At 54.4% G+C, this 24,698-nt stretch overlaps 1 protein-coding gene across 4 annotated transcripts in view; it reads left to right on the forward strand.

Annotated features, from left to right (window-relative positions):
• The window catches only part of DCHS1 (dachsous cadherin-related 1), a 52,494-nt gene that overhangs the window by 18,013 nt on the left and 9,783 nt on the right, over positions 1-24,698 (forward strand). For all 4 annotated transcript variants that reach the window (XM_021383666.1, XM_021383679.1, XM_021383673.1 and 1 more), the window contains 13 exons: positions 6,963-7,151; positions 7,473-7,704; positions 8,726-8,962; positions 9,321-10,340; positions 10,541-10,728; positions 14,953-15,049; positions 15,208-15,365; positions 17,102-17,936; positions 18,220-18,459; positions 18,884-19,009; positions 19,314-19,523; positions 20,107-20,970; positions 21,468-21,581. In XM_021383666.1, coding sequence (XP_021239341.1) covers positions 6,963-7,151; positions 7,473-7,704; positions 8,726-8,962; positions 9,321-10,340; positions 10,541-10,728; positions 14,953-15,049; positions 15,208-15,365; positions 17,102-17,936; positions 18,220-18,459; positions 18,884-19,009; positions 19,314-19,523; positions 20,107-20,970; positions 21,468-21,581 — 4,510 coding nt within the window. The remainder of the gene's footprint in view (positions 1-6,962; positions 7,152-7,472; positions 7,705-8,725; positions 8,963-9,320; positions 10,341-10,540; positions 10,729-14,952; positions 15,050-15,207; positions 15,366-17,101; positions 17,937-18,219; positions 18,460-18,883; positions 19,010-19,313; positions 19,524-20,106; positions 20,971-21,467; positions 21,582-24,698) is intronic.

The raw sequence follows: 24,698 nt of genomic DNA on the forward strand, positions 1-24,698 counted from the left end.
CCCTCTGCAGCTCCCTCCTTGCAGGGCAGCTGCTCCCAGAGTCCCAGGTGGGGGAGGCTGGGAGGGATCTCTGAGGCCCAATGCTGCTCCAGCAGGGACACCCAGAGCAGAGAGCCCAGCACCGTGTCCTGGCAGCTCTGGGAGATCTCCACGGAGGGAAACTCTGCCGCCTCTGGGCAGCGTGTGGATGTGCTGTGTCACCTCGCTGTGCAGAAGTGCTTCCTGGTGTTCAGACAGCTCTGGCTCTTGAACTCCATCCCCAGGGCCCTCCCTGAACCTGGGCGGTGTGTCGAGTTTTTTCCCGTGCTCGTGTTTCCCAAAACCAGTAGTGGTGTCCAGATGCGGTTTAGCAGGCGCCGAGCAGAGCAGGGGCTGATCCCATCCCTTGCTCCTGGCAGTGCCCCTGTGCACGCAGAGCAGCTGTTCAGTAGCAGAGGGCCCAGGGCAGAGCCCCGTGGTGCTCTGCTGCCCCTCACCTCCTGGCTGTTGCCCTCTCAGTCTCATATGTGGACAAACATATACTCCAAGAGGATTTGCTCTATGATTTTTCCACAGACCAAAGGGAGACTGTTGACAAGGTAGCTCCCTCGCTCATCCTTTCAGTCTTTTTTTGAAGGTAGTGTGCTTTCTCCAGTTGTCAGGGAACTCCCCTCATCTCTACCACGTTTGAAAGAGCAGTTCTGAAAGTCCATTTCTGTGGTCACCCTTGGATGCAGCCTGTTGGGTGGGTTCCGTGGGTTCACATTGGTTGAATTCACTGAAAAAATACAGACTTGGTTCTAGTCTCTTTCTAGTAGCTCTCCAAACCGTTTCATTAAGCATGAAGGGCCTAGGAGACTTTGTTAGTGAAGGCTGAGGTAAAGGAAGCATTGAGTGTCAGTCTTATCTGTGTCTGCTGTCACTAAATCACCCACCCTCGTCAGCAGGAGGCCGTTATTCAGCCTCTTACTACCAGCATAGTGGTAGAAGCTCTTATTCTCAATTTTCTTCGCAAGTCTCAACCCCACTTGAACTTTGACTTACCTGACACCACCTCTACATTCCTGGGCAATGTTTATAAATTCTTTCTTTGTAGCTTGCCTCTGTGTCCACCTCCCATATGCTGCCTTTTTGCAGCTTTGCCCTAACGTCTCTGCTGGGATGGACTGCTCTTGTGCTTGGAGGATGCTGTCCTGGAGGCTTACCAGCTTTCTTGAGCTCACGGGATCCCTTACACCTACGAGGCCCCCGTAGAAGCTGAGGTCTTGCTTAAAGTCCTTTGTCTGTATCCTGGTACTCTCCTTCCTTGCTCCCTCCAGCATCCTGAATGCTGCTATTTCATGGTCACTAGATTATCACAGCCTCAGTCAATTCTTCCTCGTCAGTGAACAGCAGATCCAGCTGTGTCACCCTTTGTTGGCCTGGGAAACTGAAGTTCTCTGTGAGAGAGAGCTGGGGTCTGTGATCTGGAGGCTTCCCTTGGGTACTGCTGCCTCCTTGGCACACTGTCTCAGCTTCAACTCCAGGGACTTACTGGATTGTCATCAGTGTCCTTGTGCTTTAAGTCCTGTGGTAGATTTTTCACTGTGAATGTGGGTAGTTGGATTCTTAACTTACACAGTTCAACATCACAGTACCCAGAATCAAGAGCAAAGTGCATTTTTGTTACACTGCTGGAAAGCGACCAGCTCTGGCTGGCCCTGAACCAGGGTGCTGTCAGCACACCTCAATAGGTTGGGGCCACAGAATCGCAGGGGTTGGAAGGGACCTCAAAAGTCAAACCACCTGCTAAAGCAGTACCCTACAAGAGGTAGGCATCCAGATGGGTCTTGAATTTCTCCATAGAAGGAGACTCCACAACCTCTTTGGGCAACCTCTTCCAGTGCGTCACCCTTACTGTAAAAAAGTTCTTCTGTGTGTTAGTATGTAACTTCCTTTGTACAAGTTTTAGGCCATTACTCTTTGTCCTATTGCTGCACACCACTGAGAAGAGCCTGACCTCATCCATTTACCTCCCACCTCCCTTTAGATGTTTATAAACATTTATGAGATTCCCTGGTAAGAAGAGCCATGTTGCTCTTCTTGTGAGCTGTCCTGCAAGGGAGGTGGCAGACACGATGAGAGGCGAGGAGTGCCTCAAGCCCTGGCTGTGCTTTCCAGCCCCTAGTCAGGTGTGAGCTCTGCACAGCCCCCGAAGAACTTTGGGGCTCTACTTCATGTCTGGATAAGAGATGGTGGAGGAAGCCGACAGTACTGGAAGGTGATGGAGATACTGCTGCGGGGTGACAACAGAAAGGTACCGGTCAGAGAATTCATGCGACCATCTGTATGGGGCCTAGGACATGGTGGAGCAGTGCGGGACACAAGAGGTAGATAGGGATGAGGTATGCTGCAGAACACAGGAGAAGTGTAATAGCCTGTTACAGACTGGATCTGGCCATGGGTAGCACGGTGTGCAGTACTGTGAGACACTGGTGCCCCCTGGACTGAGAGAAGGCTGTGTGGTGCACAATACGTGAAAATATCCCCTCTGGCTCCTTCTCATCTCCCAGGGCGGCGAGGAAGCTGTCCTAGTAGCATGCCCAGTGAAGGCTGGGCTGTCCTAGTAGCGTGCTGTAGGCAGAATGAGAGAGCAAGGCATACAGGGAATGTAGCAGACGTAATGCTGTATGTGCTGTGCACAACTGCAGCAGATTCCAGATAAACACCATGCTTGCAGCCAAGCACATCTTAACAAGGCCCAGAGACAAGTGCGGGCACTTGCCCTGTTCTGCTCAGAAACTCTGGCTTGATGCTGCTCTAGAGCAAGATGAGTCTCAGTTTCCCTCTTTCTTCAAGAGCAAGGAGCTGATTGCTGACAGGAACACTTTGCATGCACAATAGCAAGATGTGTTTGTGAAGCTGTTATCTCCTCAACAAAGGATTTCCCTTTGGAGAATGGGGTTCCACAGGCTAAAACGGGACAGCTGCAGGCTGGAAAGCTCTCTTTGAGAGCACTCAGTATGGGGAAAAAACATGATGAGTTAGACATGTGTACAGGGGCAGGACTATTGCATTGTTGGTATCAAGGAGATGTGGTGGGATGGCTCCTGTGACTTGGTGTTGCAATGCAGGGATACAGACTCTTTGGGCAGGACAGGCTGAAAAGGTGAGAAAGGGTCAGTAGCCTTCGTGTGAAGTGCTGACAGAGTGCATGGAGCTCTGCCTAAGGGTGGATGAAGTGCCAACTGAGGGCTTATGGGTTAAGATTAAAGGGAGGACTGGGAAAGGCTATGTTACAGTGAGTGTCTACTACAAATCACCTAACCAGGAAAAACAAGCCGATGAGACTCTCTGAAGACAGATAGCAGCAGCCTCACCTTTGCAGGGCCTGATCCTCATGAGGGACTTCAACCACCCGAGTATCTGCTGGAGGGACAAGCCAGCATAACAGAAGCAATCCAGGAGGTTCCTTGAGTATGTTGTTGACTTTCTTCTTAAAGCAACAGAGGAGCCAACAGGGGAAGGTGATCTGCTGGAGTTCATTCTCACCAGCAATCATAGAATCAAAGAATGGCTTCAGCTGGAAGGGACCTTAAAGATCAACTAGATCCAACTCCCCTGCTGTGCCAGCCACCAGCTCAGGCTGCCCAGGGCCCCATCCGTGGCCTTGAACACCTCCAGGTGTAGGGCATCCACAACTTCTCTGGGCAGCAGTACCAGGGCCTCACTGCCCTCCTGGGTAAAGAATTTCCACCTCATATCTAATCTAAATCTCCTCTCTTTTAGTTTAAAACCATTCATCCTTGTTGTGCACCTGGGTTGGGGCAATCCCAAGCACAAATACCAGCTGGGCGGAGAATAACGTGGGAGCAGCCCTGAGGAGAAGGGTTTGGGAGTGTCAGTTGATGAAAGACTCAACATGAGCCAGCAATGTGTGCTTGCAGCCCAGGCGGCCAACTGTATCCTGGGCTGCATCAAGAGAAGTGTGACCAGCAGGGCAAGGGAGGTGATACGAGCAGTGACACTCTTGAACGCTGTATGCAAACAGGGCTTGTGCTAGAGCTCTGTTCACAGGCAGTCACTGCTTCTTGAGGCAGCGCAGCAGGGTGGTGAGGCAGACTGCCAAGTGCACATGAATGGGGAATGTCTCTGAGTATGCCTTGGCTCTACAGCTAGGTTTGCCTCTGATGCCAGGCTGCTATGAGGCACTCCTGCAGGAAGATGGCTCTGAGTACCGGAGAGCATCCAGGGAGATAGTATAATGCTTTGTAATAGTGAGAGCTCATCTGCTTCTCCCGTTCCCAAAATCCCACCCACCTCCTGTGGCAGAAAGCTGGAGTTCAGATAACTTCCTCTGTGGATCTGTCTTAGGACAGAGACTGTCAGAGTTTGGGGAAGGTAGGGCTGTTCTGGAAATACCAGCACCCTTGGCCAGAGAAGCCTACAGGAAACATTGTACTGTGCTGTAGAGCTTCTCCCTGTACGGTATTTTAAAGCAGCTGACGTACATTTTAGAGTACTCCGGGAGAGATAAGCAGTTCATTTTGAAGGAAAGACATTACTGATTTGCCACACTGTGCCTATCCCAGCCATCATAGCAGCTTAACCATTTCAGGTGTGTTTCCATCTGCAGTGGCTGTGAATGCTACCAGTTAAACCCTATGGCACGCAGCTAGAGTGCAGTGGTACAGGGCAGTTCTCCCGTAATGATATTCAGCATGGAGCCAGAGTACAGGTAACTCAAATACATGTTTCAGCAGGGTGAGAGTCAGATTTATACTCTCAGATGAGCAACTCCAGCTGCTGCTGTCTGTCTGTCCTTATTGTTAGATCCCTGATTAAAACCCTCCTCTTGCTCCCTGACAGCCTCAGCTTGATGTTTGGGTCTCTAGATGGATTCTGATCTGAACGACACAGGTGTGTCGTCATCCCATCCAGACTCATCCTGCACTTCACCTGTGGCCCTTCAAACCAGATACTCAGCCTCTGCTGCACACAGTGACCATATGCACTCAGTGGCTTCAGCCCAGCCTGCCCCATGACCCTCTGCAGACAGCCAAGCCCTGCTCTGAACTCCCTGTGCCTGAGTTTTGTGGTAGAATCATCACAGAATGACTCGGGTTGGAAGAGACCTCAAAGATCATCTAGTTCCAGCCCCCATGCTGTGGGCAGGGTTGCCAGCTACTAGATGAGACTGCCCAGAAACCCATCAAGCCTGGCCTTGAACACCTCCAGCTTCCTGGGACCAGAAGCTCCAAGTACCTCTAACCCAATGCTGCTGCGGCAGCATCAGAGGGAGCTGGGACAGGAGAGAGGGAGGAAGTTGAACGGAGAGGGAGGCAGTGGGGCCAGTTCCCCAAAGTGTGTTCTGGACAGGCTGCTGTCATGGCACCTGAGGCTCTGCGTGCTCTGCAGCTGGAGCAGAGAGGAGGAATCCTGTTTCCTGGTTCATCTTCCAGGGGTGCCATAGGGCTGAGGAGTGAATCCGTTCCCTCTGCGAGGAGCACAGTGTTCTTCATGGTCAGTGTGCTCTCAGCTTCTCCCCACTCCCTTGACGGGGAGCCCAGGCCTCAAGGCAGGATGACTGGTGGAGGTGCTGCAGGTGCTGACTCCCCTCCCCGAGGCTGTGGGTGCTGGGCCAGAGAGCTGGCGAGGGGCTCCCCCAGGTGCTGCCTCTGCTCCCAGGGGCAGGAACATGAGGTCTGATGAAGGGGATGCGTCTCCTCTGCCTGCTTCATTTTGTCTTTCCTGGCCCAGCAGCCTCTGTGCTCTCCGGTTGTTCCTCCATCTCCAAGGATCTGGTAGCGGCTCAGGTTGGGGGCCCTGCCCGTAGGAAGGAACTGTTTGCAGCCCCCAGCTGGGCCCTTTCCTTGGCGCGTGTGCAACGTTCCTGCGCTTCTTGCTCACGGGAGCCGAGGCCCCAGCGCTGCTGCTGGGAGGAGCTGTGGCTGACGAGGCCTGAACTCCACTTCACCCGGGCCTGGCCCAGCTGCCTCCCTCCTGGCTCCGTGCTCCAGCTTTGTTCTCCACTCAGAGCTCCCAGCTGGTGGACGAGCCATGGGCAGTGATGCTGCGGTCAGGGGGAATGAGCTGTTTTCTGCTAACCTGAGCTGCAGGGAACCCAAGACGGAGTGGGATTTTGCAGGCAGGAGCTGTTTTAATCCCCCTGCTGTGTCTGTAACTGCTGCTGTAAATCCTGTGCCACAGGTTCGGGTGGGCCTGGCTGCCAGAGGGCAGTGCCAGCCCATCATCTTCCTCGGAGCCCAGGGCTGCTGGGTGCAGAGCTCTGAGGACAGGATGGAACCCGGGACATGGGGAAGGAGGGTTTTCTTCCCGACTTGTCTTAAGTGTCCGTGCAGAAGAGAACGAGCGGAAGGCCAAGTCTAGCAGCTGCAAAAGCATGGGCTGTCCCTGTCTGGCTGCTCAGGCTGGGTGCAGTGGGGATGCTTGGCTGCTAGATCTTTGGCATCTGTATGCTCTTCTGCACCCCCTCCCATACAACCTTTCCTTTGCTAAGGGAAGTCAGTGGATCTGGGTCATGGATGTTGCCCCAGGGGTGCAAGAACAGAGGTTACACCTGGAACAAACCACCCCTGGTGTGCAGACACCTGCGGCAGCACTGCGGACAGTAAGCATGGTGCAGCTCTTATGAGTCTGACAGCCTGTGCTTCCCAGCCCTGTGTCTTATTTCAGTGATATGCCAGCATAGGCTGACTCCGATGTGCCCCACTGCTGCCTGCCCATTGCTCCAGGCACCCATGGGCCCTCCAGGGAGTGCTGCAGTGGAAGTCACCTTGTCTGGGACAAGAATGGCAGGGCTGAGGCATAATGGTCAGTCTGTTTCACTGCAGCCAGCTTTGAGAGCTGTCAGTGGTTGTGGGCCATGAATGAAGGGCAGCAGTGGGTTGTGGAGGTGGTGATGGTGGTGGGCTGGGTCACTCTGCTTGGGCTGGTGGTCTCAGTGGTGCTGCCTTGCTCATGTAGTGCCTTCCCCCATCCAGGTGACAGCCACTGATGCCGACAGCGGCTTGTTTGGGTCCCTTTCCTACTCTCTTGGTTCTGGCATCGGCAGTGTGGTCCCAACGCAGTTCAGCATCGACAAGCACACAGGGCATCTGTGCACTGTGCAGCCTCTGGACCGCGACGAGGGCACGTCTGCCTATGATTTCACCATCACTGCTGTCGATGGGGTGAGTGCTGCAGAGGTCGTGGGTATGCAATGCTGTTGTCTCAGCACCATACAGAGGATACAGTTGTTCTTGCCCTGCTCTTTGCCCCATCTCTGGTCACTGAGTGGGTGGTGAGGTGCTGGAACAGGTTGCCCCAAGGGGTCGTGGATGCCCCATCCCTGGAGGTGTTACAGGCCAGGTTGGATGGAGCCTTGGGCAACCTGGTCTAGTACTTGATCTAGTGGTTGGCAACCCTGCCTGCAGCCGGGGGATTGGAACATGTTGATCCTTGAGATCCCTTCCAATCCGCAGCTGCTCTGTGATTTTATGGTTCTTCAACAGGGTGGCTTGAACTCCATGGTGTATGTGAAGGTTTTCTTGGAGGACATAAATGACAATCGGCCGGTGTTCTACCCACTGGAGTATGCTGCCAGCATCAGCACGCAGAGCATGCCGGGTACAGCTGTGCTGCGTGTTACTGCCCACGACAAGGACGAGGGGATAAATGGGAAAGTGACCTATCGCATTGTGCTGGGGAACTCCCCCCCCCTCTTCTCCCTCAACAAGGACACAGGTGAGAGTGAACTCACAGCCAGCCAAAGGCAGCACCGAGCAGAGCGGTGTGATGCAGGAGGATGTGAAGACTAGCCTGAGGGTTACTGCTTGGCCATTTCAGCTGTGCATGATGCTACCAGAATATGTCTATTCCTCTCCTGGCCATTTCTTCCTTGTTCCAGCTTCTTGATCCTCTGGCTGCCCATTCTCAGTCTCAATTTCTGACTCCTTATTTCTGCTCCTGGCTCTCTTCTTTCCTCTCCTTCGTTGTCATCCCAGACTCGCTACACCTTTCCTCCTGCACAGTGCTTGCTTTGCCCCATCAAGCTGTATCCTGCTTAGTTTCTCGTCCCTGCCTTATTCCCTCCTCTCCCCTGCTCAGTTTACTCTCCTCCCTTATATCTCTCTACTAGTGTAACCTTTCTCATTGACTTTTCAGTGCTTGCCTTCTTCGGCCACCAAAGCCAGAACAGTTTCCACTTGGGGAAGTGGGTGCCTGGTTGTGTGAAGCCAGAGGCTCTCAAAAGGACAGGATGGTGTCTTGTGCTCACTACGGACATCAGGTCTCCCCACACTAGTCCCCAGATTGCCAGAATGTGTCTGGAATGAAACATGCCTATTGGCCACCGTAACACAGGGCAACCTCCTTTGTAGGGCCTGTCTGGGAAGGTCATTCAGCTCTGTATTTCTTCCAGGAGCCTCCTCACAGCATAGGTCCAGCCTGTCCTCGCTATACTCAGGCCCTCGCCCTGTGCCCCACCTCTGAAATCCTACTCCATCCTTCCCTTTTCCCCAGACTTGCTCTCTGGCTTGCTTACTGCAGCCCTCGCAGCTGCTTAGCTCGGGGCTGGGCTTGAGATCAAGAATGGAGAATTTGGGGAACCTTCCCCAGCAAGATTTGTCTTCTTCATTCCAATTCTTCCACGGCAAGTTGCCCCGTGACACACATTGTGTGCTGCCCCTTTCATTCTCTTTGTTCCTTTGGTGCTGAAGACAGTCGGGTGTGGGCACAGCGCGCTCTGAACTGCTCTCTTTCCTAGGTGTCATCTCTCTCTCGTGGTCCCTGAGCGGTAAAGCCAACACCCTCGTGCAGCTGGTGATCTCTGCGGAAGACGGAGGGGGCCTCCAGGCGCAGCCGAATGCCCGCGTGAACATCAGCATCGTGGAGGGCACGGTCTCGCCCCCTGTCTTTGAGCAAGCTCAGTACTTCTTCACAGTGCCGGAGGACGTGCTGCAGGGTGCCAGCGTGGGGGCTGTCCGTGCCCACAATCCTCCTGGTACGGGCTTAGCCCTTTCCTGTGCAGCTGCTTTCACTGTCCCTGCATTGTCTCAAAGCACCGGTACTGCGTTTCCTTGGAGAGCAACGCCATCCTGGGAACTCCCCGCACACAGAGGCACACACGCATGAGTGTGCACTCCGTGTCACTCAGCTCCAGTGCATGCTCCCACATATGCTCATGCATGTGCACATACTTGTGCCCATGCACCTGTGCATGCTCACACACGTGCACAGTGCTGCTGTACACCTCCAGAGCAGAGCCTGCCCCAGGCAGCACTGTCCAACTCTTCTGCTCCCTGTAGCGGGCTGAAGGCCAGGTTCACAAATAATTCCTGTCTTCATTGCCTTGCCTGCAGGTCATGCTGATGACATCTTTTATTCCATCTCCTCGGGGGATCCTCATGGCTACTTTTCCATTGACTCTGACTCTGGACAGCTCCGCACAAGCTTGCCTCTGGATCATGAATCCCAGGCAGTCCTCATTCTGGATGTCCAGGCCCGAAGTGGTTCCCCCCCGGCCTATAGCAACACCCGTGTGAAAATCTCTGTGTCAGACGTGAATGACAATGCGCCAGTGTTCCCATCTCCCTCTGACTCCATTCTGCTGCCGGAGGCCACTGAGCCCGGGACTACAGTGTACACTTTGCAGGCTGAGGACCGTGACAATGGTGCCAATGGTCAGGTGAATTTTGAGCTGGTGTCAGGAGGCGATGGCACCTTCAGTGTCGAGCGCTCATCAGGGGCGGTGCGACTCGTTGGGGTGCTGCAGTATGAAGCCAATGCAGCCTACAGGTTGGCCATTGTGGCCCGAGACAGTGGCATGCCCCAGCTCAGCTCCACCTTCACGCTCCTGGTGCATGTGCAAGCTGAGCATGACAATGGGCCCATCTTTGACACACTCACCTACCGTGTGGAGGTGCGGGAAGGCGTGCCTGTCTCCACTCGCTTCCTGCAGGTGCGGGCCCTAGCACGTGATGCAGAAGCTGTGACCCTGACTTACCACTTGCGTGCAGATGGGGATGCTGCCAGCTTTGGCATTGTGTCTGAGAGCGGTTGGCTGTATGTCAAAAGTGCCCTGGACCGGGAGACGCGAGACCTCTATGTTCTCACAGTGCTGGCTTCCGCAGGAGGCAGTGGCTCAGGGGGGGAGGCCCGGAAAACAGGCACCAGCACCGTACGGATCAGCATCACTGATGAGAACGACAACAGCCCCCGGCTGAGTGAGGAGCGATACTTCTTCACTGTTCCTGAGAACCAGGCTCCTGGCAGCAGTGTAGGGAGGGTGATGGCAAGTGACCGGGATGCTGGGCAGAACAGCCGTCTTACCTATCGCCTGCTCCAGCACGACTCCAGTTTCCTCATCCACACACAGACAGGTGAGAGTCCCCCTGCCTTCCTGGGCTGATTGAGGGGAAAGCTCGGGGCACGTCAGCAGTGATGCAGACCAAGCCAGTGCCACCACAAATTATTCATTTTCCTAGCCCTGTGGTGCTGGGCTCCCCCACACACACCTGAGCGCAAGCCCTTCTCTACAGAGATTTTGGGGCTAAGCTGTGTCCCCACTTCTCCCTCACAGGGGAGCTCAGCACCAAGCACAGCCTGGACCGGGAGCTGCAGTCCAGCTACCAGCTGCTGGTGATTGTGCAAGATGGGGGAGCGCCGCCCCGCAGTGCCACAGGAACCATCTATGTCACTGTGCTGGACGAGAATGACAATGCTCCTATTTTTCTTCATATCGCTGGTGGCCAGGAGCTGCCCGTGCAGGTAGGTGGAGCAGGCTGAGGCCGTGGTGGGCTGGGCTGGGGGCTGGGGGCAGGCAGGGGAAAGGATGCGTGCAGAGCAGAATCTCATGGTGGGAGATGAGAAGGCACAGGTTGCTTGCATGCAACAGTTAGGGCAGTCTGGCAGTTCTCAGGGAGGATGTGATAAGGCAAGCACGTCCTTGGGAAATGCAGACCTTGTGCACAGAATGGGTGAGGCCTGCAAAGGGCTCTAGGGCCAACGGGACCCAACAGCATGGAGAAGGTCTGGGTTCACACCTGCCTGCAAAGAGGAAAAGTGAGAGGGAGCCCTAAACCTGAACCCGTGGAGCCAAGAGTAGGACACTGATGGACAGGGTGGCATGGGGTGCGTTCGTCTTCTGGGTCTCAGGACCTTCACTGTAGCCACTTTGTTTTCTGACAGGTCAAAAAAGCTCTCTTCAGGTTGTTGATAATCTGCAGCAGGTCCCTGCCCAGCTTTCCCTCTAAGTGTGGCATGGTGGCCAAGGTCACCCAGGGCTGAGAGCTCTCCTCTGAGTTATATCTGTGCTGCTGAAGGGAAGGGGAGAGGACTTGTGCCCCAGCACTGCTCTGCTTGGCCCCTCTGGAGTGGTGGTGTGGCCAGGACACAGCAGCGGAACAGCGTGGGTGATGGAAATCCTGCTCTCATCTCCCTGTGGAATGGGAAACATCTGCAGCTGAGAGGATGCTCTTGAGCTGCCCCTTAAAGCACGGCAGGCTGCCTGCTGAAAGCCGCTTGCTCGCTGCTGGGTTTAACGCACCTTGGTGATGGCGCTGCTAGCACTCACTACCTGTAGTCTGCTGAGTGTTCTCTGTGGGGGCACCTGCAACATAAGCGTGCAGCAGGCGCTGCAGTGAGTCCCGGCATTTGGCCATGGCGCGCTCAGAGTGTTTTAGAGCCTGGGAGGTCTCTTTTCTTGCAGAGGTACCACAAAAGCATGTGCGTCCTGAAGGAGATAGAGCACGGGTGAGGTGGATTGAGAACTGGGAGAGCAGATAGATGTGATGAGAGTTTGGACCAAATTCTTATCTGTGCACTTTGATTTTAAGCTCTCCTGGTAGGAAACACTGAAAGAGAAGAGTGAAGCACAGGAAGAGGTCGCTTAAGTATGATCTAGGTGTATAAGAAAGGCTTGGAGGGAAAAGGAAAAACCTGATGATAAGCACAAGCTTGGTGATGTATTGATGGTGGGCTCAGTGAACTTTTTGTGTTGATGTTCGTCAAGCAGAGCAGAGAGAGGTTTCTGTACCGATACCGTGCTTTAAGCATGAGCTGGATTGGCCTCTCCCACTGTAGGTTTGTGAGATTTGAGGCACGTGGGTAACGTGCATCAGGTCCAGGAGGTGTTCGCACAGGGACGGCAGGAACAAATCCTGTGTCTTCTGTAACAGATCCTGCCAGGGAGCGGCCACCAGGAAAAGGAGGGAGATCAGAGAGGAGCAAGTGTCTGCTTTCACAGCAGAGACGTCACTGGAGAGCACCCAGGGCTGGTGCTGGAATCCTTGCTGTTCAGCATTTTGTTGTACCCTCCAGGACAGCTGGCTGTTTGCTGATGTTTCTGGTTTATTCGTAGTAATAAAGGTGAGGTCTCCCAGTGAAGAACAGCAGAAGGATCTTCTTTTACTGTTCAGCTAGGAAAGAAGGTGGAAGATGACATTCACTGTTGCTAACTGGAAAGTGTTAGTATACATGGCAAAAAGCAATATACATTTCACTCTGCACAGTGGTGGGCTCTGAGCTGGCTGCTGAAGCTTAGGGAGAAAATTGAGGCATCACTGTAAATGCTTTTTGAAAATGTCAGCTCAGGTCTTAGCAGCAGTCAGCAATGCTGGGTTTTATTAGAAAAGGAATGGAGACCGAGAGAAAACCTCGTTACCTCATCTCAAATTCTGCATATGCTCTCTGCCTCCATTCCACTAAATTAGTGGCAGTGCTAAAAAACCTTGAGAAAAGAGTGTTAATGTGATCCCCAGTAGATAATGGTTTCCATGCAGAGAGAAAATACTTGAACATTCTTTGGCATGATAGAAACTGGGAATATAACAGAGGTGTGCATTGAATGGCACAGAGAAAGTTGTGTGGAAATTAGAGGTTACTCTTTTCACAATACAGAAACTAGGCAGCTTGGTAGGAAATGACCAGGCAGCAGGTTTAAAATAAACAAAGACAGTACTTCTTCATGCGGAACGTAATTAAAATGTGAAATCATTGCCAAAAGTTGCATGGGTTCAGAATTAGATGAATTCATGGAAAGAAAAAAATCCATCAAAGTCTGTTGAACAAAAATATGATCTGTGGCTCAGGAAGTGACTTAGCCACAGGCTGCTGGAAGCTGGAAAGTTTTCACAGGAGAATTATTCCATACGTACCCTACTTCTTGCATCTTCTCTATATGTACGCTGCTGCCACGGCCAGAGCGATGCCGCTCGTCGAGGTGGTTCTCTGAGCTTTGGAGCAGGCTGGTGTTTGCAGCAGCCTTCTTGGAGAGCGGGCATCTGACCTGGCTGAGCCTGCCTGGTGGTAATTTTACCAAAGCTGAGTTTTTTGCAGAGGCAGTGCCACTTCTCTTGTTGTTTATTCCTCTGTTTGAGCATCTGAAATGGCATTTCTAATGGAGCCTGTGTGGATGATGCTTGTTTAACTCCCCCGCTGAGTCACTGCTTTCCTCAAATGGAGTTTGATTCCTGGTGGACGAGCAGTGTGGCTGTGCACAACATGGGAGCCCGCTGTGTCTCAGTTGAAGGCCGTTAGGAGCAGCGCGGGGAGCAAGCCCTGCCCCAGCCTTACAGAGAAGGGCTTGGAGGGGTCCTCTCAAGCATAGCTCTGCTGAGAGGTGTCCACGCAGATAGTCCTTCTCATGAACAGCCGAGCTATATTTAGAAGGTCCTCTGCCTCCATCGCTGCTGTAAAATGCCGTTCCAGATTCCTTGATCTAGTAGTTAGAAACCGTCTCTTAATTTCCAGCCTAAACTAATTTCTGACCACTTTATTCTCATTTGTTCTCGTGCCAATATTGTGTTTTTGCTTAGAGAGCTCTTCTCTCTCCTTGGAATTTCCCTCCCCTTTCCCCAGTGTTTACAGAGTGCAGTCACATCACTGCTTGGCCTGGATAAACAAGTCCAGCTCCTCTGCCCCCCCCTCTCTGAACACCACCAGCGCTGTGCCAGCAGCTTGTGCAGCAGCGTTAACACATGCTTCCTCCCAAGGGCCTGCAGCCTCTTCCCTTGGGTTGTTGCATGGATTGTGCTTGTCTTTTGCATGCATGCATGCGTTGAAGTGGTACCACACAGAGGTCAGAGAGCTGGGTCTGTGAGCATGATTTGTACTGTAGGATGAGAATTTGGCCTGTGACAGTGTTGTACTGGTGGGGAAGAGCCCGCAGAGTCTGTGCTGAGCAGGGCTCCTGCTCGACTGGTGAGTGTGGGGAGGTGCAAGGAGTCTGTGCTGGAGAAGGAACGGGTCTGCCAGCAGGTGTGGGGCACTGTGAGTGCCCCAGAAGCTGATGGATGGGGAGGGACGGTAACAGGGATGTGCCCATTTCAATAACTGCCCAGGGAGGGAGCTTCCATGCGGTGCTGCTCCATGTGGCTTCTGTCAGGAAGGGGTTAGCTGAGCACACAGTGCACTGACACAAAATGGTAGTCTTAAGTGCCTGCAGGCTGCAGTGCTAACTAAAGGCAAAGGAGAGAAGGGAAAAGCCCTAAGAGTGAGCGTGTGTGGGTGCGGGAAGTGCTGCATTTCCAGGGATCATGAACCACCCTGTACTGGCTGATGGGAGCTGAGGGAACTCCCTCCATTTCCAGGATGAGTGGCCTCTGGCCCAGTTGGTGCTCAAACATTTCCCTCTGAAGGGCTCTTCTGGGGCAGAGGGGATTTCCTCACTGTAGAGGCCTTGGGTGTAACATGGGCAGAGTGTCCCTCCATCGCCCTATAGTTCACCATTGCAGTGTGCACCAAGGCTGTTGAGCTGCACTAAGCCATGTGGCATCACAGGGCAGCGGGTGGGGCAGGACGTCCCATCACCTGCTTGGCTGTAAACTTGCCCGTGTCATCCAGCCTTGAGCACAGCCTGTGGGTCTTGGCCGGGGGTCTGTGCCCTGGGTGAGGTGCAGGATGGGTAGAGGAAGGCGAAGATACTGTGCTGTGCTGGGCTCTTGGGGATGGTGTGAAGGGTGTCACTCAGCTGCTCCCTGGGCTGTGCTGCAGGTCCTGGAAGAGAAACCATCGGGACTTCTTGTTGCCTCCCTGCAAGCCAAGGATCCTGACGAGGGTGAGAATGGGACCATCACCTACTCACTAATAGGTACGAGCTGCCCACCTGGCTGTCTGGCACTGCTCCCTGCCGTGCAGCTGTGACCCTCAGAGGCAGATGGATGCTCTGCCGCAGCACGTTCTCTCCTCCATCCCCACGTGCCCCTGCTCTCCCTCCTCTCCCTGCAGCATTTCACCTTCTCTCCACAGGAGCCTGGGCAGAGCGTTTCACACTGCACATGGCCACTGGAGAGCTGCGGACTGCCACGGTGCTACGCCGATCCGATCGTGCTGAGTACATCTTCACTGTGACAGCCAGTGATCGGGGCATGGTGCCCTGCAGTACCTCAGCCATCGTTCGTATTCAGGTATCCAGCACCCCAGCTGCTCTCGTCCCCGCGCCATCCAGCCCTTGCTCACCTCTTGGAGGACACCATGTAGCTACTCGGCAGCTTTCTTCTCTACCATCCTTACTCTCCACCACCTTCATCCCAGAGGAGCCTTTGCTCAGCTGTTGCTCCAGCCCCACCATCTGTGTGGAGAACCTGGGGTGGGAAAGGATGGGTCTGGCTGCCACTGTGCGTATCCTCATTCACAAAGTCATCAGCATCAGTGGTAAACACTTGTCTTCTCCAGACTTGGACAGCCAGCCCTGTCTTAGATATGCTGTTGCAGGGGAGTCATTAATTCTTCCTGGCATTTTTGAAAACAGTTCTTGTGACGTGTGGGGTTTTCTTCATGTCTGCCTAACTGTGGCGCTTACTGTCTGGCGTGTTGGCTCAGATAGCCAAGTCCTTTCTCTGTTGTTAGTAATGGGCTTCATTTTACAGCAGGTTCCAGTTTCCCTCCAGTCCATGCACTTTCATGGTACGCCATTTCACATCCTGTCGTGTTGTTGCAGTTCCCGTCACCACTTGATGTTCTCATTTGATGTTCTGCTGCTTCCCTGTGCAGGCAGCGCCCTGTAACACTGTCAGCGAGCCCGTCACGTACACGGCTTTCTTTTATTATTATATTAAATTAGACCTGTTGTATTTCCTTTGTGCTTGAGAAGTACTGCGTTAGACTGGCACATCTGCCTTTAGCCATTCTGCAACACGTTTTTAAAACGCTTCCTTTTTATGCCATGTCTGTAGCAGTTCTTGTCTTTAAAGTTCTGCGGCCTTCAAAGTAATGAGGCCAAGCTGAAGTGCTTCTTTGCATTCCCATAATGGAGCTATTTGCTTGACAGTCACTAGTTCTGATACTCCCCTAGGTTGCTAGTTTTGCTGGATTCTCTTTTTCCCCAGCTCTTTGACATGAGTGCACTGAGTTTTTTGAGACATTTTCCAGTCAGATGACACTATTGCTCTTCACTCTCATCCCTGAATTAATATCAGTATCTTTAATTAGAGTAATCATAGTATTTATGTATCTTTGGATCATACTAAGTTGTCTTCTCTGCACCTCTCATCTGATTGTTACTTCTCTTCTTGCCCACTCTTGCTTATGTTTTACAGAATTGTTTCTGCTGGCGTCCGTTTCCATTACAGTATCTAACCCATTCACAGAATCGCAGCATGGCTGGGGCTGGAGGCACCTCTGTGTCCGTCTGGTCCACTCCCTGCTGCATGGCCACCCAGAGCTGCTTGCTCAGAACCACGTCCTGGTGATTTTTGAAGATCTCCACGGATGGAGACCCCACCACCTCTCTTGGCAGCCTGTGCCAGTGCTCAGTTACCCACCCCATACAGAAGGACTTCCTGGTGTATAGATGGAACCTATTGTGCTCCCATCTGTGCCCCTTGCCTCCTGTCTTCTCACTCGGTGCCACGGAAAAGAGCCATACGCTGTCTCTTCAGATATTTAGATACATTGATCCCCCAGAACCTTCTCTGCTCAGTCAGCAGCTCTGTCCTTCCTGCCCTAGCTCCCCAGATAGTGCTTGTCTTTCACCCTGTCAAGCCTGTGCTCATTCTCCGTGTATTTTTCAGGTTGTTGTTTGTCTGTTAGGCCACAAGATCTGTGACCTGGCCTCCCAAAACCTGCAGTCTGCATGTCCCCTCTCCGCTGGCTCCCCAGTGTTCCCCCAGAGTGCACCCCTGACTGCTGCCTCTCCTCATAGGTGCTGCCGTCCTCCCGCTTGCTGCCCAGGCCTGACGCTACCGTGCTGACACTGCACCCTTTGGAGGGGGTCAGGCCGGGGTCTGTGATCGGCTCGGTGGCACCCCCCGATGCCCCTGCACGAGGACAGCTGACCTACACAGTGGTAGGAGGTGGTGGGGATGGCACTTTTGTTGTTGACAGCGTGACAGGGGAGATCTACGCAGCCCGGGAGTTGGATTATGAGGCCGGGGCACGGCACGTGCTGCAAGTGAGCGCTGAGGACACGCAGCACGGCTACCCCTCCAGCCGGCTGGTGCTGGTACAGATCCACGTGCAGGACTGCAATGACCAGGCGCCCACCTTCCCCGAAGACCCCGTCACCATTGTGGTGCCCGAGAATGCGCAGGCTGGCTCGTCCGTCTTCACCTTCCAGGCTCTGGATGGGGACGGGGTGGGCCCCAACAGCCAGGTGCGCTATGCCCTGCTGCGCCAAGAGCCCCCGGGGGCCCCTTTCCAGCTTGACAGCCGCTCGGGGCTGCTGACCCTTCGCCAGAGCCTCGACCGTGAGGCCGTGGCCTCCTTCCTGCTGGTGGTGGAGGCCACGGACCAGGCCCGCAACATCAGCCAGCGTCGTTCGGCTGCTGTGACGGCACGTGTGTTCGTGACTGACGTGAATGACAACGCCCCTGTGTTCCTGTCGCCCGCTGCTGTCAGCGTCATGGAGGACCGGCCGACTGGGTTTGTGGCTCTGCACGTGGTGGCCCAGGACAACGATCTGGGAGAGAACGGGCGAGTGAGCTACTCGCTACGAGCAGGCAACAGCGACGGCCGCTTCCACCTTAACCCCAGCACTGGTGAGGGCCTGGGAGGAGGCAGGGTGACACTGGGAGCGTGGGGCCTGGGGAGGGTGCAGGCACACGTGGGGGTGTTGCACGGTGCACTGGGCCGGACTGCTCAGGTCACCTGGAGGTACAAAGAACTTGTGGAGCGCACACCTGGCTGGGGTGACCCTGCTGTCTTGAGACCTGGCTGTCCCTGGCTCGCCTCCATGCCTGCAGACTTGCAACAGCTCTGTCCCGGGAGTGGTTGGCCTCGAAGGCACGAGGTCCCAGGTCCCCCCTCTCCCCGTGTCTGCAGGTGCTCTCTCTGTTGTGCGGGCTCTGAACCGCGAGGAGGTGGTGCAACACAACTTGACTGTGGTGGCTACTGACCATGGCTTCCCACGCCGCTCGGCCACGCAGCTGCTCTCCATACTGGTGCTGGATGTCAACGATGAAGCTCCCACCTTTGAGAAGCCTGAGTACGAGGCGCATGTCACGGAGAACCTGCCAGCTGGCAGTCCTGTACTGCAGGTGCTGGCCACAGACCGGGACCTGGGTGAGGATGCAGGGGTCCATCAGAGACCTTCTGGAGACACTGCACACGGGACAGGATGCGCTCCCTCCTGCCTGGTTTGGAGAGCATGTTTGACCGTGGAGGGAGGGACTATCACCTGGTTTGGCGATGAGGGATGGGACAGACCCAGGGAAAAGCTGAGAATGAGAACAGAGACTGCAATTCCCTCTGCTTCCCAAGTCAGTGCCCTTTGTTCTTTGGGATTCCTTGTCCTATCTTCCACAAAATGAACAGGGCTTAGACTTCCCTCCACCACACATCTCTCCCCATACCTTTACGTGCCAGGGCGTGAGGTCATCCCCTTCCACACTGTGACCCCTGGGAGAAAGGAAATGCAGGGCTGTGAGCCAAGTGAAAGGTTCTTGGTGTTGCTACTGGGTTACCTTCAAACATGCTCCTCCTGCAGGTGCCAATGGACAGGTGACCTATGGAGGTGTCTCTGGGGGGCCGTTCTCCATCCACCCGCAGACGGGTCTCATTGTCACCACACATCCCTTGGACCGTGAGGAGCAGGAGCAGCATGTACTGATGGGTATGGCTGTGCTGGTGCATGAGAGGGAGCAGCAGGCACTGGGGAGGGGGAGGTGGAGAGCACGGAGCAGGCAGATGCACGTTCTCCACTGCTGGGGTAGAACAGCATTGCAAGGAGGGCAGGACGTGGGAAGTAATGGGGGCTTGTGGGGCACACAGAGTTGTTGGATGATATGAGCGTAGAGAAATGGCAGTGCTCCCATTCTTGGCTGCCCTGTGACTTCTTGGACAGCTGCATGGGATGGCATTGGTAGTAGCTCCCAGTCTGCAGTGTACTCTGCAGCACTCTTGCTGTATTCCTGCAGTCTATGCCCGGGATGGTGGCCTGCCCCCCAACCTCTCCAAGGCAACTGTGCGGATAACAGTAGGGGATGAAAATGACCACACACCACAGCTGGAGAGTGAGTCCTGCTCTGTGGAGGTCCCTGAGAACCAAAGCCGCGTGGCACTCTACACCCTGCGTGCCACTGACCCTGATGGAGGCGAGAACGGGCGCTTGGAGTACCATGTGGCAGGTGAGAGCACGGGGACACAGGGAGCTCTGTAGTTTCATTCTTGGAGGAGAGTAATGGCTGTTCACCACGGGTTGCCAGGAGCTCTGGAAAGCATCACCTGTGGCAATTCCTGTTCTACATGATTTCTCTCCTGCCCCGGACCATGTGTAGCTGTTCCCTTTTCTCAACCCTCTAATTCCTCTGACCAGAAAAGAGCACTCCAAGGTGGCACAGGCTGCATTACTCACGCTCTCTCTGTTTCTGCAGGTTCAGAGTAGCTCCATACCTCTCGTGCTTGCTCTGGCCTGTGGCATTTACAGATTGCTAAGTCTTTGCTGTTATGCCATGACTTACTGTGGCATGGCACTGGTCTGTGAGCTGGTGGAGCCTGTTCTGGCACACACACATACTCACACACGCACACTGGGACTGAGGAGGTTCAGTCCCTCTGGGGCCTTACAGACACCAGCTCGCTCTGCCCTCCCTGGCAGGCTGTGCTGGGATGGACTTCATGCTGTGCCCTCCAGGCAGCATAGTCCAGGACCCTCTCTGTGCCAACTACAAGTTACAGTCACACCATCTTGCTGTTTCCTCTCTTTTCTAGATGGAGACCCTGAGCAGGATTTCATCCTAGACCCGGTCTCTGGTGTCCTCTCCACCGCACGTGCCCTTGACCGAGAGCAAGTTGCTTTCTACAGCCTCACGGTAGTGGTTCAAGACCACGGCACCCCACCACGCAGCGCAACCATGTCAGTGAACGTGCGGGTGCTGGACTTAAATGACAACGCTCCTGGCTTTGCTCAGGCCAGCTATGTGGTGGAGGTGCCCGAGGATTTGCCTGTTGGTTCCCTGGTGCTGCAGCTGGAAGCTGAGGACCCTGATGAGGGCACCAATGGGCAGGTCACCTACTACCTGGGCAATGAGTCGCTGGGCATGTTCCAGGTAGAGCCACAGAGCGGACGCATCAGAAGTGCCCAGGAGCTGGACCGAGAACGCCAGCCAAGTTACAGCTTTCTGGCCAAGGCTGTGGACTCAGCACCATGGGAGCCCAAAAGCGCAGCTGTGCGTGTCACGGTCACAGTGCGGGATGTCAATGACCATGCTCCTGCCTTCCTGCACAGCCCGCTCACCGTCAACTTGTCTCGCCACACACCGCTCAAGCAAGTTGTGGCCACCATGAGGGCAGAGGACAGGGATGCGGGTGCCAATGCCTCCATTCTGTATCGCCTTGCCACCCCGAACTCAGCCTTCTCAATCAACTCCTACACAGGGGATATTCAGCTGCTGCAGCCCCTGAGCTCACTCAGCCAGCGCCAGCGGACACTCTTCGTCCTGGCCACGGACCTGGGGCAGCCAGCGCTTTCCTCTACGGGTGTCGTGGTGATCCACCTGCAGGAAGAGCCCTACCGGGGGCTGCGCTTTCCCCGGAGCACCAATGAAGTGGTCCTGCCAGAAAATGCTGCCCCAGGTATCTGCTGGGCAGAGTGCTTGGCGCAAGCTGAGATGGAGTGGGATGGGAGGGGGAGGGAGGTGGGTGCCAAGCTGGAATAGTTCCATAGGCTGGAACTCAGACCAGGGAGCACTGCAGGGTCTTGGAAAGTCACGTTATGCGTTGGGTAGACCCAGCGGATGGCAGGGCCTGACTGGTGCCCAGGGTGATGGGGGTGATAATCCTGTGAGCTTTTGCCTCAAGATGTTCTGATCACTGTGGGCAGTCACAGGCACCCAGTTGCTGCTGGAATGTCTGCAGGGTTCATGCTGAGACCATAGAAGGGCCATAGACAGGCCCCAGGAGTCTCATCTCCCAGCCCAGAGTTTACCATTGGTTCTCACATAATTTGACAGCAGTGTCTTCAGGCAGCGCTCCATTCCTGTGGTATAACACGTGCTACCTACAAACCACCCTGACCCTCAGTGTGCCCTGAGACTCTGCTGCCCATTCAACACTGCTTCCTTTCCTTTCAGGTACTGCTGTCGCAAGCATCCAAGCTGTGCACATGGGGGGCTCTTCTGGGCGCATCACATACAGCATTATCAGTGGCAACGAGAAGAATGCTTTCCTGATCCAGCCCAGTTCAGGTACAGCACCAGAACCACCCAGGGAAGCAGCAAGGGAGGGTTGCCTGTGCTCTGACAGTGCCTGCTCGGCTATCACAGCGCTCAGTCCTCCAAAGGCACAGGAATGCAGTTTACACCTCTATGCTAGTAAATTTAATAGTGTTAGTATTCATGTCTAGGCACTGTCCCATCAGTGTCCAGAGGACGCTAGTACAGTTCCTAGCAAAATATTGGTCCCTGCTAACTGGACCTTACCTCCAAAATTCACAAGCCCTGCTCAGGAGTTAGCAGAGGCCACAGCCATTATTAAGAGATAATCTGGATGTGCCCCTGCCTTAGACAGTAAGGCTATAGCCACATGACATATCCCAGGTGGGATCTCAGAGCCAGGCACCTGGGCTGCCGTGTCTTATTCTCCAGCGTGCATGTTAGCTGCTGTGACTACGGCACTGCTGGGTGGTTATGGCTGTGTGGTCCCAAAGGTGACAAAAAGTGTAACAGCTCACTGATCTGTGGGCGTTTCTAAGGAAGCCTTCCCTCTGCTCCACTGTGCCCTGAGCAGTCAGGAGGGTGGAACATAACAGTGGGGCTTGTGGGCGGTTGATAGCCCAGGCAGAGCGGTGAAGCAGGCTGCAGGGGACCGCCCAGTGACACGAGGCAAGCTGATGTTGGTTGCACCACAAGCTTCAGAGGGCAGCCTTTGAAGGGCTACATATCCCCTGCCATCAGGGAAGTCCTGGCTGAGTCTAAGGTGAGGGGGGACCTTGCTTGCCCTGCAGTTTGGAAGAGGCTGGGGTAGGAGAAGAGAGCACAGAGGTCAAGCTGGAGCTTCTTGTGAACATGCAATTTTCTTGTGGCCTGCTGGATGACTGGGGATGGAACAAGATTCCAGAGCATTCTGGCCACAGTGCTTGTGCTTGTGCCCATGGCCACAGTGCAGGTCCCTGTGAGCCACGCTCGATATGTCATGGCATGCAGACCATTAGCACCCTTATTAACGGCTTCCAGCCACAGGGACTACGTCATTGTGTGTCACTTCAGCCGCAGTATAGTCACCTTGCTGTCACTGCAAGCCACTCACCACCCTGTGCTGCTGCTGTGAAGAGGCCGCTGGACACTGGGAGCATGAGGGAGAGGCCAAACCAGGTCACAGCACCTCGTAAGAGCAGTCCCAGCCTCACATCAGTGTGTAACCCCAGCCCTGAGGAAGTTGAGCTGTAGCTGCAGACTTCCTGCTGCAGCCAGCACCACGCGGAGCTGTCCCCCCAGGCCTGCCTGCAGGCTGCCTGCACCCTGCCTGCCCGGAGTGCTGGGTTCCACCTCTCAATGTGTGCAGCCTGACTGCAGCGCTTCTGTCACTCGCTGTGTGCCAGCACCTGGAGAGTCACCCCAGCTCCAGACAGAGCTCGGGAGCTGGCACTGTGCAGTTCCTGAAACCCAGGACAAAGACAGGGCAGTTGCAGGAAATTCAGTCAGATTCAGAGGTCTTTGTGGAGAGCAGCTGCACCCAGGGGTGGTCCACGCTGCCATAGCAGTCTGCCTGCCTGATGCTGCATTCGGAAGTGAGAATCATAGAATCACAGAACCACGGAATGGCCTGGGTTGAACAGGACCTCAAAGATCATCGAGTTTCCACCCCAATGCTGAGTGCAGGGTCACCAACCACCAGATCAGGCTGCCCAGAGCCACGTCCAGCCTGGCCTTGGAAGAAGTGGAGATGCACTGGGGCTACTCTGTTCATGAAGTGCAAGAGGGGCTGATGGGTTGGCACCTTGGAAAAATCCTGGTTCCTAGGCCGGCAGAATCACAGAATTACAGAGTGTCAGGGATTGGAAGGGACCTCGGAAGATCATCTCATCCAATCCCCCTGCTGGAGCAGGAACACCCAGATTAGGTCACACAGGAATGTGTCCAGGCGGGTTTTGAATGTCTCCGGAGAAGGAGACCCCACCAGCTCTCTGGGCAGCCCATTCCAGTGCTCCGTTACCCTCACTGTGAAGAAGCTTTTTCTCTTTACATGGAACCTCCTATGTTCCAGCTTACACCCATTGCCCCTTGTCCTATCATTGGATGTCACCGAGAAGAGCCTGGCTCCATCCTCCTGACACTCACCCTTTACATATTTATAAATATTAATGAGGTCACCTCTCAGTCTCCTCCGGGCTAAACAGACCCAGCTGTGTGGTGTCACAGAACATCCGCTGCCATGTCCCTATGATCCCTGTCCTGTCACATCCCTGCTTGTCTCTACTTGGGCTGTGTCTGCCAGCAGTTCTCCAGACATCCTGGACATGCCCTGACTGTGCCTCATTTGCTGTGGCAGTATGACTTCATCTCAGGGAGGAAACATTTCCTCCAGTGTAGAGCCCAGAACACAGGATTTCTCCCCCCTCAACTCTCATTTGTCCGTCTGGGAAACATACCTCTGCTTTGTCCTTGGGCAGGGGGCTGCATGCTGTGACTGTATGCGGGTTCTGGAGCACCATGAAGATGGAGCAGGCACAGGGCAGCTCAGTGTGGCTCCCCAGCCCCGCGCTGGCTGCCAGCAGTGGCACACGATGCCTTTGGCTTTAAGCTCTGCTGCAGCAATGAGCCAGTTCCTCCTCGTTATGTTTGGATGCATCACCGGGAATGCTGCCAGTCGTTAGTATAGAATAGCATAGCATAGAACAGAACAGAACAGAAGGGAACCACAAAGACCATTGAATCCAACTCCCTGACCACCTCAGGGATAAACAAAAGTTAGAGCTTGTTATTATTATCCAGTGCCTCCTGAACACCGACAGGCATGTGGCATCGACCATCTCTCCGTGAAGCCTGATCCAGTGTCTGACCAGCCTCGTGATAAAGAGATTTTTCCTAATGCCCAGCCTGACCCTCCCCATGCCTACCTCTGTGCTGTTCCCATGCACCCTGCCATTGGTGTTACCAGGAAGGAGACCAGCATCTCCGTCTCCACTTCCCCTCCTCAGGAAGTTTCAGAGAGCAGTGAGGTCACCTCTTGGCCTCCATTTCTCCAAACTAGATAACTCCGGTGCCCTCGGCCTCTCCCCTTGCCTTCCAGCCCTTTTTATCAGCTTAGTTGCCCTCATCTGGATGCTTTTGTGTAACTTGGCATACTTCTATATTGTGCAGCCC

This window comes from Numida meleagris, chromosome 1 (assembly GCF_002078875.1).
Source record: "Numida meleagris isolate 19003 breed g44 Domestic line chromosome 1, NumMel1.0, whole genome shotgun sequence".
NCBI lineage: Eukaryota > Metazoa > Chordata > Aves > Galliformes > Numididae > Numida > Numida meleagris.